This window comes from Microtus pennsylvanicus, chromosome 11, assembly GCF_037038515.1.
Source record: "Microtus pennsylvanicus isolate mMicPen1 chromosome 11, mMicPen1.hap1, whole genome shotgun sequence".
NCBI classification, from domain to species: Eukaryota; Metazoa; Chordata; class Mammalia; order Rodentia; family Cricetidae; genus Microtus; species Microtus pennsylvanicus.
Window position 1 is genome coordinate 21,247,897 of NC_134589.1, and position 14,734 is coordinate 21,262,630.

At 41.5% G+C, this 14,734-nt stretch overlaps 1 protein-coding gene across 1 annotated transcript in view; it reads right to left on the reverse strand.

Annotated features, from left to right (window-relative positions):
• LOC142860015 (leucine-rich repeat-containing protein 37A3-like) overlaps positions 1-14,734 on the reverse strand; it is a 49,791-nt gene that overhangs the window by 9,209 nt on the left and 25,848 nt on the right. Inside the window, 3 exon segments of the mRNA XM_075990706.1 lie at positions 1,713-1,831; positions 5,303-5,377; positions 8,416-8,487. Of these exon segments, the coding sequence (XP_075846821.1) occupies positions 1,713-1,831; positions 5,303-5,377; positions 8,416-8,487 (266 nt within the window).

The following is a 14,734-nucleotide window of genomic DNA, read 5'->3' on the forward strand; positions in this document are numbered from 1 at the left end:
AAAAATCACACAACTGATCCGCGGATAGAAAAAACTTGAGGCTGAGCACAAATACAGAGCTGGCCAATCTGGGCATGTTCCATTAGGAGAGGCTGGCAGCATTTACTGATTCTAGAACGAGAAGTTCTTGGATTCCAAATAAAAGTGCATAGTAGTGTTAATAAAAAAACTGCAAAAGAAAACCAAACAAAACCATCTACACCTGCCCTATAGGTCAGGGGTGCTTGAGACCATGTACATAAAGCCAGCTTTAGACCACAGTGCAGTATATAAGAGACCACTGCAGCAAGGTGCCAAGCACAGTGCACATATAGTTGACATATTAGTCCTCCCATTCCAGTCCCTTTCTGCTCTTTTCATGTATGGAAAATTTTATATGTATATCCTTCTTTTGCTTTTTTGAGACAAGGTTTTACTGTGTGGTCCTGACTGTTCTGGAACTCATTCTGTAGATCAGGTAGGCCTTGAACACACAAAGATCCACCTGCCTCTGCCTCCCAAGTGCTCGGATTAAAGGCATGCCCCCTTGCAGCAGCCACCACCACCTGGCTAATAGGTATGTACTTTTAAAGGATTCATTTTACGTATATAACTGTTTTGCCTGCATTTGTGTGTGTGTACTTCATGTGTGCCTGGCCTGCAGAGGTCAGGCCAGGCACAGGATCCCCTGGAACTGGAGTTATGGATGATTGTGAGCCACAGTGTGGATGTTGGGAACTGAACCTTGGTTTTCTGCAAGAGCAGCAAGTACTTTAAACCACTAAACTATCTCTCTAGTTTTGTGTTTGTGTATGTATGCTCATTCATTCATACATACATACATACATACATACATACGTGTCTGTAAGTGCATGATGTATATATGTGATGGTTTGAGTATGGAGATCAGAGGGGAGCCATGTGGAGTTTGTTCTTTTCTTCTACCTTTATGGGGGTTCCAGGGATTGATTAAGATCACCAGATGTGTGTGGCAAGCATCTTGACCCTCTGAGTTATCTCGTTTGCCCACTCAACAGTCATATTTTTAAATAATGCATTAATATCTGAGAGTTCAATTTTCACAAGGGAGAAATTTAGAAGCTAGGGAGTTTTATTATGAATGAAGGAATAGAAATAAACAATTGTTAGTTTAAATTTTAGGAACATCACAGAAGGGGGCATGGTGGTAGAAAGCTTGTAAGAGCCAGAGGACCAGGAAGTCAGATGTGAGATTCTGTTGTCTAGGAGTGACAAGAAAGTTATGTTTATGATACCTCAAAATACAGTTGCCTACACACACCCAGAAAAAGCACAACACTGGCATCCATGTTAAAGGTCACGAGGTCCCACTCCTCGACAAAGAGCTGCAGAAAACTGAGGGCCTCTGAGCGAGGCAGAGTCTATCCCTCCCATGGATGAGCTTCCTAACTGGCTATCCAATAAAAGTGGTCAGCCATGCATCAGATACATACAAGCAACATAAAAAAACTCAGCAAGTTCTATTATAGATTTATGTGTTTATATATCTGTATATATAGCAATAATAACCAAGAAAAAGTCAATTTGAGAGGGAGGAGATATGGGAGAGGTTGGAAGGAGGAAAAGGAAGGCACGAAGGGAAGTGATTTAATAATTAATTTTAATTAAAATAAAAAGTAATTTAAAACGAAATTATCTTTACCAGTTAAACATTATATGTCAAAATTAAAACATTCATCAGGCAAGAGACTCACGACAATGTGTGGTGTTTGTCAGACATCCAGTATGGCAATGCAGTTTGACTGTCTTGCAGACAACCTCAATATCAGCTTTATATTTGCAGAGGCAGCAGGCCATATGTCTAGGTAAGATTCTATAAATGGAAAAACAGAGAATTGGTTTACTGGAAAAGCCTTACTGAGGTACAGAAGAGGCAGGCCAAGGCCACCACAGGGTTGCAGAGGACAGAGTTCTTGAGGCATGTTCAGTTGGGTGGGGACTCAATGGCAAATTGCTGCTCTCTGATACTGAAAGTAATCATGGAGGAGGACAGAGGTGTTCAACAGAAGAGCAAGTGTCGTGTGTGCGTGTGTGTGTGTGTGTGTGTGTGTGTGCGCGCGCGCGTGTGTGTGCGCGCACACCTATAACAAAGGTGACAGGAACAGAACCAGGTGACACTGATGGTAGAAGTCCCTCTCCTCAGCTTAAGTCTCACTCTGGGTTGGTCATGCACAGGAAGAAGGGCCTGGGCAAGCCTCCAACCTAGGTAGAATTTATTTCTGTTTAAGTGGAAGATACTAGAAGTCATCTTAAACCTAAAACTTCCTCCTTTAAGCTATGTCATGTAGTTCAATGGCATCAAGGATCACAACTGACCAAGCCTCATAATGTGCAGCTGAAAGAATAAGGGCTGGGGATGCAGCTCTTTGGTATGGTACTCCTGTATCAGTGCAAGGTCCTGGGCTTGATCTTAGAATTATATATACACACACACACACACTCGCCTCACAAACACACCACACAACTATATAAGCATACCACATACACACATACCATATGCACACATACACACATACGACACATGCACACACACATATACAACACACAATACACATACACACACACACATAGACCACAGTAAGTAAAATGTAATTGTAAAGAGAGTCCATGAATTGATAACAGTACTCAAAAACAAAAGCTGGGTAATTCTCCAAAAGAACACCAGTTAATAAATGTGTCAGTTTAGATCACCAAGTAACAATTGCTTCAGACAAGTTTATCTTTAGGCACATCCACGTGAAAGATGCTTGGGAGGACACGTGGTACGGCAGCAGTGAAGGCCCATTGAGGGGGACGCGTGGTGCAGTGAAGGCCCATTGAGGGGGACGCGTGGTGCAGTGAAGGCCCATTGAGGGGGACGCGTGGTGCAGTGAAGGCCCATTGAGGGGGACGTGTGGTACAGCAGCAGTGAAGGCCCATTGAGGGGGACGCGTGGTGCAGTGAAGGCCCATTGAGGGGGACGTGTGGTACAGCAGCAGTGAAGGCCCATTGAGGGGGAAGCATTGTACAGCAGCAGTGAAGGCCCATTGAGGGGGAAGCATGGTACAGCAGCAGTGAAGGACCATTGAGGAAAACCTTTCCTTCTGGTCAAGAGGATGGGACTCAGATCTGGGACATTAATGACACCATTCCAGTTGGGCAAGTCAGCCACCCCTGGAAGGGAACACTCCACAAGAAGGTAGACCCAACTTAAACCATGCTAATGAGGTGAGAACGGTTTTCTCTTAGATGAGACAATCTCTTCTCCTTCCCAGAATTCCTGGCCTCCCAGCGGTTGCTGTGGAGTCGCCACGCCCTCCTGAGTCCTTACTCTGAGAGCTGCTATTTTCACTTTCCTTCTCTTCGATCCCATTCTAGATGCTGGCAACAGCCTGATGCGCGTTTTCTAGTCCTTTGGGCCTGTCCCCCCCCATGATGCTCTCTGCTCCCCTTTAACTACGTAGCTGTTGGAGTGGCGTGGTCTCCCCCTTTCCTCCTTTTGTCTGATACTTCCAGGCAGCCTCTGAGCCCACAGCTTGCTTAGTCTGTTTGTTTACTCTAATTGGCTTCAAGGTTCCTTTTGAGTCCATTCCTAACCCTAATTTCCCTGGTAACATGTGGTATCTGTAGTGGGGCTTCCCCAAATTCCCATAGATTATTTACCTTATAAGTACCATGTTTAGCCAGGTGGTGGTAGCTCATGCCTTTAATCCCAGCACTCGGGAGGCAGAGGCAGGTGGATCTCTGGGAGTTCGAGACCAGCCTGGTCTACAAGAGCTAGTTCCAGGACAGGCATCAAAGCTACAGAAAAACTTTATCTCAAAAAATATATATATATACCATGTTTAAAACCAACTTAAAGAACTTCAACATACCACCTTTGGGTGATCGGATTTGACACAATAGGCCACCTGAAATTCCCGTCAGGAAGGCAGTGCCAGATGCTTGTCCTGAACTATTCATCAGGAAACAAAGACAGATTGAGATGCCAATCTATAAAACACACAGACATGAGTAAGAAGCCAGACTTGATGATCACAAGTTCAAAGTAACCTAGGCTACAGGAGGGACCCTGCCTCATAGCCAAAACGAAACCAAACCTCAACCAGAACACAGACACCTCATTCAGTGTGGACTCTGACTTAAAGTAAGCATACATGGTAAAAGGTCGTTTGCATATGACTAAATATTATAGAACACCAACTAGTAAAGAGTTAAGATGGCAACGACACAAACAGCACTTGAGATGAGCTAGCAGGAAGGCAGGCTTGTTGGTTTTTTTTTTTAATGGTTTTTGTTTTTCGAGACAGGGTTTCTCTGTGGTTTTGGAGCCTGTCCTGGAACTAGCTCTTGTAGACCAGGCTGGTCTCGAACTCACAGAGATCCGCCTGCCTCTGCCTCCCAAGTGCTGTGATTAAAGGTGTGTGCCACCACTGCCCGGCCAAGCTTCTTTTGTATCCCAGACTGGCCAGGAACTGCTAGTGTAGTTGAGGATGGCCTTGATTCGGAAGGACAAGTATTCACCACGATGCTGGTTTGTGTCCAAACCCAGGGCATTATGCACACTAGGGTTGACTTTACCCGCTGAGCTATACCCCCAGTCCAGAAGAACACTGTTTAAAGACATCATGTTTTCTCGTCCTCTGCTGGTGAGATACGCTAAAGATCATGCTCAGTGAGAGAAGATGGCCAAAAGGCCACTGTGGGATGTCATTTATGAGATGTTCTAGGGGAAAGAAAAGCTATAGGGCTAGAAATAAGATTGGTGTATCACAGGGGCTGGCGGTGGGAAGGGTACAAACATTCAGGAGGGATCCTTAGGGAGGGGACAAATGGTCTATATCAGTTCTGTAATAGTGGTTAGGGAACTAACTATGAAAGCTTCACTAAACTATGCATTTGAATTAATTGCATGAACATTATATCTCAATACCTCAGACTCAAGAAATAAGGCAAATCTCAAAAGAATTTCAAATACAAGAAATTATAAAGAAAGCTAGGGCTGACAAAAAGGCTCAGCAGAAAGTCCCCTGTCATGCAAACAACTTTGATCCCTGGAACCCACAGTGTAAGAAGAGAGCCATCTCAGAAAGCTGTCCTCTGCCTTCCATATTCACACTCCTGCCTGCACACACACACGCACGCACTCACTCGTGCACAAACACATCTGTACACACATATGCATGCATGCATGCACACACACATCTGCACACACACACGCATGTCTGCACACACATGCGCTCACACATATACACATTAACATTTTTAAACGTAAGTAAACTCATCCTAAGAAAGTAACCCTTACAGATGCTCCAGCTCCAGGGTCATCATGAGGATGTTCTCAAGCGCTGTCATTGGCACATGTGTTTTCCCCAGGTCTCTGAAGGAGAGAGATTTCATTAGGAACCATTTTCATCACAAGCGGTCACTTATGCTCTGGTTTTCCTATAAAAGTATCTGGTTTAGGAATTTATTGTTGGGCTTGGAGAGATGGCTCAGAGGTTAAGAGCATGCACCTCTCATGCAGAGGATCTGAATTCACTCTCCAGCACCCACGTTGGGCAGCTCAGAGTCACATGGAACTCCATCTCCAGAGCCGCTGCCACCCTCTTTTGGCCTCTCCCACACATGTGGGCATATTAGCACACACACACATACAGTTAAACATAACTAAACGTAAAATCTATTGCCATTGAAGATTATTTCATAGAGCTCTTTTCGAAAAAAAAAGAGCAGGTTTAATATTTGCTTAAATCAATAATCTCGGCATAGAACACAGTCTGTCTCCATCACTGTCTGAATCTCATTTTGATCCCAGCATAGAACAGAGTCTGTGTCCATCACTGTCTGACTCTCAGTTTGATCCCGGCATAGAACAGAGTCTGTGTCCATCACTGTCTGACTCTCAGTTTGATCCCTGCATAGAACAGAGTCTGTGTCCATCACTGTCTGACTCTCATTTTGATCCCGGCATAGAACAGAGTCTGTGTCCATCACTGTCTGACTCTCATTTTGATCCCGGCATAGAACAGAGTCTGTCTCCATCACTGTCTGACTCTCATTTTGATCCCGGCATAGAACAGAGTCTGTGTCCATCACTGTCTGACTCTCAGTTTGATCCCGGCATAGAACAGAGTCTGTGTCCATCACTGTCTGACTCTCAGTTTGATCCCGGCATAGAACAGAGTCTGTGTCCATCACTGTCTGACTCTCAGTTTGATCCCGGCATAGAACAGAGTCTGTGTCCATCACTGTCTGACTCTCAGTTTGATCCTGGCATAGAACAGAGTCTGTGTCCATCACTGTCTGACTCTCAGTTTGATCCCGGCATAGAACAGAGTCTGTGTCCATCACTGTCTGACTCTCAGTTTGATCCCGGCATAGAACAGAGTCTGTCTCCATCACTGTCTGACTCTCATTTTGATCTCGGCATAGAACAGAGTCTGTCTCCATCACTGTCTGACTCTCATTTTGATCCCGGCATAGAACAGAGTCTGTGTCCATCACTGTCTGACTCTCAGTTTGATCTCGGCATAGAACAGAGTCTGTCTCCATCACTGTCTGACTCTCAGTTTGATCTTGCACACACCCTACTGCAGCTGTCACTCAAGTTTCTTTTCACTTTAATTTCTAAACACCCAATTCCCATTTATTTAAAGTCCTTTCAGTCAGTATATACATCTATATTAAAAACACAGGAAGCTGGGTATTTTAATTTTTGAGGCAGGGTCTCTTTGTTAGCCCTGCCTGGCCTGAACTCACTATGTAGACCAGGCTGGCCTCAAATTCTGAGCAACCTACCAGCTTCTGCCTCCCGAGTGCTGGAACTAAAGGCACACCACCATACAGAGCTCCCCTCTCACTTCTTTTTTTTTAAACAAAATATTTACTTATTATTTATGCGTATGTGTTCAGGTGCCTGTTGAGGCTAGAAGGACCGAGTTCCAGGTGGTTGTGAGCCAGCTGGTATGTGCTGAGAACTGACCCTGGGTCTTCTATAAGAGTAGTAAGTCCTCTTAACCACTTAGCCATCTCTCCAAACCCCTTTCCTTCTTAAAAAAAAAAAACTGATTTTTTTTTTTAAGTGTGTGTGCACGTGCACAGAAGTCAGAGGTGTCAGATTCCCTGGAGCTGGAGTTACAGGCAATCGTGAACATCCCAGTGTGGTTGCTGGAAATCAAACATAGTTCCTCTTTGTAAAAGTAGTGTACACTGGGGCTCTTAAGCCATTAAGAATTTTGCTCTTCAGGAGGATTGGGGTTCCATTTCCACATCCACATGTGGCTCACAATCGTCTGTAACTCCAGTCATCTGGCGCCCTCTTCTGCCACATGTGGGCACTGCATATTCAGGTTGCCTAGACATTCACAAGGAAAAGAGCCACACTTGAAATATTTTTTAATTTAAAAGGTAGGGTGGATCTGGGAGAGAAAGAAAGTGGGGAGGAAAGACTGGGGAAGAGAGCTGGGGTTGGGATGTAATATATATAAGAGAAGAATAAAAAAGAAAGAAAAATAGTATACACTTATGACTGTGCTTTCTGAGAAGATATTCCTACATTGTTTACATATACATCTCTATGTTCTTCAACACACTTTCCTCCTCAGCTGAATGTCTTGCCCATTGTATCCTTTATTTACCTTTTTCATGTGTGTGTGTGTGTGTGTGTGTGTGTGTGTACATGTGCCACAGTGTGACAGAGGAGGGTTATCTGTATATGTGTTATTCTCATTGGTTAATAAATAAAGAAAACTGCTTGGCCTAGGTCAGAAGATAGGTAGGCAGGGAAGACAGAACAGAATGCTGGGAGGAAGAAGGCAGTGAGTCCGACACCATAGCTCTCCTCTCTGAGATGGACGCTGGTTAGACTCGTCTTGCTCAAAGCCACAGTCAAATGGCAATACACATTAATAGAAATGGGTTGAATTGATATGTAAGAGCTAGCCAATAAGAGATTAGAGCTAATGGGCCAGGCAGTTTTCTTTATTTATTTGCCAATGAAGGTAACACATAGACAGATAACCCTCCTCCATCAACAATGTATTTGTGGAGGTCAGAGGACAAATAACACGAGCTAGTCCTTGAACTCAGGTCCTCAGACTCGCTGGAAACCCTCTATTTGTCAGGCCCTACTCTTATTTCTTTTATTTCATTTTCTTTTAAGAGACAGTGTCTCCCAATGCACACACACGGGTGATCTGTAACTCACAGAGATCTGCCTGTGTCTGCCTTCCAAGTGTTGGAATTAAAAGCAGGCACTGCCTTTCCTGGGCAATCAATGATTTTTTTTTTAAACATTAGTTAAAACTAAAATTGGGATTTTAAAAAAAATTTTAAGACAAAATGCTCTCCCGATGGAAATAAAGATGAGTTCCTTAGAACTCATCTAAGGAACCATGAGACGGCTACAATACTCACAAATATTTTAATGCTGGCAACTTATAAAGGTAGGGATCTTCAACAACTGTCAGAGGTTTCTGGCTGAGGATTCTGAAAAAATGCTATAGAATTTATGTTACAAACAATGCAGCATCTTGAAACTACCTGAAAAGTTTGTATTAATTTCTTTGGCATGGACATTTATATTTTTAAAAAATCATGATTTTTTTTACCTATAACATCCTTTCTAGGTATATATTATTATATATATTATTATTGTATAATATACTTAGAATCCATGAATATCCTTCCCTTGGAAACCATCCACGAGTATAGAAAAAAATAAAGTAAAACGGAGGAAAGGGGGGATATAAAGGAAAAAATGCCAAAGAGCTTTTAGGTTTAAAAAACTCCAACAAACAAGTAAAAGAGTAATAAAGCCCTTAACCTCTAGGAAAGGCTTTTTGCTTTGTTTTGTTTTGGGTATTTTTTTTTCAAGACAGGGTTTCTCTGTGCAACAGTCCTGGCTGTCCTGGAACTTGCTCTATAGACCAGGCTGGCCTTGAACTCACAGAGATCTGCCTGCCTCTGTCTCTGCCTCCTGAGTGCTGGGATTAAAGGTGTGTGCCACCATTATGCAGCAAGGAAAGTGAGCATTGCATTATAAGAATTGAAAGGAACAGCCTAAGGTTTTCAGACAACCAACCTTAATATATCCAATAACTTTACAGGCTCTATTACAGCTAATTGGACTCCTGTGCCAATGTTAAATTTAAGAACATTCAAGGAAGCAAATAGTCTCATATGGCATGCATTCACCTTTTGTGAAGCAAATGTTAAACTTGTGGTCAGGCTTTAGAACAGCTGGTACAGGAGCAACTAGATACTCAGCATATTGAAGAATCAACCAGCCCTTGGAATTCTCCTGTATTTATTGTTAAAAAGAAATCTGGAAAATGGAGAATGGTAACAGATCTAAGAGATGTTAATAAGGTGATCCAGCCAATGGGCTCTCTACACTCTGGCATTCCTTTGCCTTTTCTATTTCCTAAAGGATGGCCTCTTATAGCTATTGATTTAAAAGATTGTTTCTTCACAATGCCTTTAAAGAAGGTACACTTTACAAGACACAGAAAAATTTGCCTACACATTGTCAACTAATAATTCTCAGCCTGCTAAATGATATCAATGGAAGATTCTCCCACAGAGAATGTTAAATAGCCCCTCCCTCTTCCAATATTTTGTAAGTCAATTTTCTGAATCTATAGTTTATTATTATATGGACAACATTTTACTACCTGATTCAAATTGGATACTAAAAAATCCAAAGAGGAGACTCTATTAATTATTTAGGCTACAAAATAGGTTTACAAAAACTTAGACCTCAAAAGGTGCAAACTAGGAGAGATTGATTGTAGACTCTTAATGAATTCCAAAGATGGCTAGAAGACATTTCCAATCTCTGGCCTACTATTGGGATAGGTCCTGATGTTAATTCAAACAAAACCTTAGATAGTGACAAGGACTAGAATAGTCCCAGGGAATTATCAGCTGAAGCTGAGGGAATTGACTTTTAGTGAAGAGAAATTACAGAAGGAAATCCAGAAGATTCGCATGGATCTGAATCTTAATGCATTCTGGTCATACTACCCTCCAAACATTCCCCTACAGGAATTTTAATACAAAGGGAAGACATTATTTTAGAATGGACCTTTTTTTACTACACAATCTGAGTGAAAAATTAAAAACTTATTTGGAAAAGGTCTCTGAGTTAATTCTAAAAGAAAAATTGAAACTTTGCTGTTGAATGAGTTTTCTGTCCTGCCCAGGTCCTGCAGTCATTAACTCCCAAAGAAATCACACAAAGGTCTATATTAGTTATAAACCAATTGGCCTAGTAGCCCAGACTTCTTATTAGCTCTTATACTTATATTAGCCCATTATTCTTGTCCATGTCAGCCACATGGCTCAGTACCTTATTCAATGAGGCAGTCACTTCTTACTTCTTCTGTGGCTGGGTCACAACTGCAGACTAGGACTTCCTTCTTCCCAGAATTCTCCTGTTCTCATTGACCTGCCTCTACTTCCTGTCTTGTTGTCCTGCCTATACTTCCTGCCTGGCTAGTGGCCAATCAGTATTTTATCAAAGTACAATGGACAGGATATAAACCATTGTCGCCCAGCACTCCTCATCATCTGTTTCTTTTTAAAGGAACAAGAATTCTGAATCTAATACACTTTGTTTAGCTTTTCTCTTGACCATTAGCCATAACAACTTGTAACCAACGTTGTAAACAAATGAAAATTTCCATAGTCCATTTGTTGGGAACGTGGATGTAGTTTTCCAGGCTACTTCCTGCTGTCTGGGGGCACTGATAATCTTCTGGGGACCTAAAGAAAATTTAGAATTATCACCAAGTCATGACTGGAGTATCCTGTGAGGTTTGATCATCTCAGGCAGCAGTCTTGAATTTGTTTTTGATGAGAACTCAGACATCTGGGCCATCTGTTCCTACCAGATATTTCTCAAGTGGTCTTCCTTGATCAAACTTGATTTTTCTTAACTCAGAATAAATCCATAGCCTCTCATTTCCTGTGGAAACAAAAGCAAAACCTCTTCTCCAAAGTAACATATCTTTTGACTTCAATTTTGAAGTAAAGGTATTTTCAAAATATTTATGTTTTATTAATCCAGCAGCATTTATAAACAAATACCTTCTAGCAGCTATTGCTCCTTCCTCAGCTGTCAAGCAATTCAAAGACAACATAATAATAAATAGTATCCGACTTTCTGCATATTTTTCATCTTTATGTGGCTTTATTTTAACCTCTATTTCTTTTATTTTTAATTTTTGGCTTTTTGAGACAGGTTCTCTGTGTATCTTTGGATGTCCTGGAACTCTTTCTATAGATCAGGCTGTCCTTGAACTTACAGAGATACACCTGCCTCTGTCTACCAAGTGCCACCACACCTTGAACTTGCCTCCCAAGTGTTGGGATTAAAGGTGTATGCCACCACACCCAACTACTAGCTTTTTTCTTTTTTTCCTCTCAAGCCTACATATATTTTTAAACACAGTAAACCATTTAGAGGTTTTTTTTTTTCGTCTTTGAATCTATCTTTACAGTATATATCTCTCTTTTTCTGACCACAAGAGTCTTTAATTTGTTAAGCAATATGGAGATGATTAAAGCCGTGGCTTTGATGGCTGGATCCAGCCCATTTCTTATTTCTGAGATTCCAGGCTCATGGTGGAGGTACCAGCTGGAGCCATGTTTATTGCCACAACTCTATGGCATTTCAAGGTCCCTGCCAGGCAGGGCGATGGTGGAGCATGCCTTTAATCCCAGCACTTGGGAGGCAGAGGCAGGCGGATCTCTGGGAGTTCGAGACCAGCCTGGTCTACAGAGCTAGTTCCAGGATAGGCTCCAAAGCCACAGAGAAACCCTGTCTCGAAAAACCAAAAAAAAAAAAAAAAAAAAAAATCAAGGTCCCTGCCAGGAAGCAAGCTGCAACAGTGTGCTCACAAACCACACTCAAATGCTCTGTAGTCGGACCTTCTGCCTGAAAGAGTCAGAGTTTGCAATGGCAGGATGGCCTAGAAAGCTGACATTTCAAAATGGCACTGCTTTTTTCTTGCTAAGGCTGAAAACCAAAGAGCATGCAGTCAGCTTTTCATCAACACCATTTAAGTGTTTTGTGACAGGATCTCTTAAAAGAGCTGCAAGGTTTTGCAGCTAAAGCTGAGTCAGGAAGCCTCTTTTAAATGAGACACATTTGCCTCTAGCAAGCAGAGCCCACCTGAGAAAGTGCTGCTATCAACAAGCCATGCTTTATTCTTTTCTGTCTAGAATTAATTCCAAAGCTCTCGCAGGCTTTATGTGGATTCAGTTGTCCATGTGGGTGCCATTTGTTGTTGGGGTGCTACAGCTTGCTTGCTGGCAGGGACCTTAAAATGCCGTAGAGTTGTGCCAATAAACATGACTACAGCTGGTACCTCCACCATGAGGCTGGAATCTCAGAAATCTAAGGAATGGGCTGGATCCAGCCATCAAAGCCATGGCTTTAATCCTTTCCATATTGTTTAACAAATTAAAGACTCACATGGTCAGTAAAGAGAGATTTAAAGATGAAGAAAACCTCTAAATGTTTTACAGTGTGTTAATAATATATGCAGGCTTGGGAGAGAAAAAAAAAGGTTAAAGTTCTTAAAATAAAAAAAAAAGAGAGTAGCTGGAATGGTGGAACATACCTTTAATCCCAACACTTGGAAGACAGAGGCAGGCAGACCTCTGTGAGTTCAAGGCATGGTGGCACACACCTTTAATCTCAATGCTTGGGAGGCAGAGTCAGACAGATCTCTGTGAGTTCAAGGTGTGGTGGCACACACCTTTAATCCCAGTACTTGGGAGGCAGAGGAAGGCAGATTTCTGTGAGTTTAATGACAGCCTGGTCTATAGAGGGAGTTCCAGAACAGCAAAAGACACATAGAGAACCTGTCTCAAAAAGCCAAAAATTAAAAGTAAAAATTAAAAAAATAGAGGTTAAAATAAAGCCACATAAAGATGAAATATACACAGAGAGTCTGGATACTGTATGTTATTATGTTCTCTTTGAATTGTTTGACTGCTGAGGAAGGAGCAATAGCTGCTAGAAGGTATTGTTTATAAATGCTGCTGGATTAATAAAACATAAATATTTTGAAAATACCTTTACTTCAAAATTGAAGTCAAAAGGTATGTTACTTTGGAGAAGAGGTTTTGCTTTTGTTTCCATAGAAAATGAGAGGCTATGAATTTATTCTGAGTTAAGAAAAAATCAGGTTTGATCAAGGAAGACCACCTGAGAAATATCTGTAGGAACAGATGGCCCAGATGTCTGAGTTCTCATCAAAAACAAATTCAAGACTGCTGCCTGATATGATCAAGCCTCACAGGATACTCCAGTCATGACTTGGTGATAATTCTAAATTTTCTTTAGGTCCCCAGAAGATTATCAGTGCCCCCAAACAGCAGGAAGTAGCCTGGAAACTACATCCACATTCCCCCCAAAATGGACTATGGAAATTTTCATTTGTTCACAATGTTGGTTACAAGTTGTTATGGCTAATGGTCAGAGACAAGCTAAACAAAGGGTATTAGATTGAGAGTTCTTGTTCCTTTAAAAAAAAGATGGGTGGGAGAGTGCTTTGGGACAATGGTCTGTATTCTGTCAATTATATTTTAAGTAAATGCTGATTGGCCAGTAGTCAGGCAGGAAGTATAGGTGGGACAACCAGGCTGGAAGTAGGGGTGGGGCAATGAGAATTCTGGGAAGAGTGAAGTGCATTCTGTAGTTGTGACCCAGCCACAGAGCAAGCAAGATGTGACTGCCAAATAAGGTACTGAGCCACGTGGCTAACACAGACAAGAACAATGGGCTAATATAAGTTATTAAGAGTTAATAAGAAGCCTGAGCTAATGGGCCAATCAATATAGACCTCTGTGTGTTTCTCTGGGACTTAATGATCGCTGGAACTGGGCAGGACATAAACCTCATGACAACACTTCGTCCATTAACAGGAATAGACCCAGCAAAAATTATAGTACCTTTTAATACTAATGAAATTGACAAATTATTTGAATTAAGTGAACCCTGGCAAAGAACTTGTAGTATTTTTGAAAAGATGAGATTAGCAACAACTATCACGAAAGTAAGAGAATTCAACTTTTCAAGAGAACTAGCTGGATCCTTTCTCACATTGTATGGGGCACACCAATAACTGGAGCCCTTACATTCTATACTGATACAAATAAAACAGAAAAGGCAGGTTGCAAATCAGAAAATTTAAGTAAATTGGACCAAAGCCCGTATGATTTGTTCCAAAAATCAAAACTATAATCTATTCTCATGGTACTAAGGAATTTTAAAGAACCTCACAACATAGTTACCGATTTGCCATATGCAGAAAGAGTGTTTTACATATTAAAACAGCTGAATTTATACCAGATGATACAGAATTGATTTCATTATTTTTTCAGTTACCAAGATATAGTCAGGAATGGGCAGTAAAAAAGACTTTTCCATCATGTGCCAACAAGTCAAGGAAAGTATAAGGAAATAACCTACTTGTTCTTTATACAACCAAACACCACTACCTGCAGGAATTAACCCAAACACAAAGGAATGAAATCTGGCAGATGGATGTGTTTCATTGTATAGAATTTGGAAAACTAAAATATGTACATCACACCATTGATACCTATTTAGGTCTTCAATGGGACTCTGCCTTGAGTTCAGAAAAGACTGATTCAATAATCATACATTTATTGGAAGTTATAGCCATCATGGGTATACCTGCACAAATAAAGACAGATA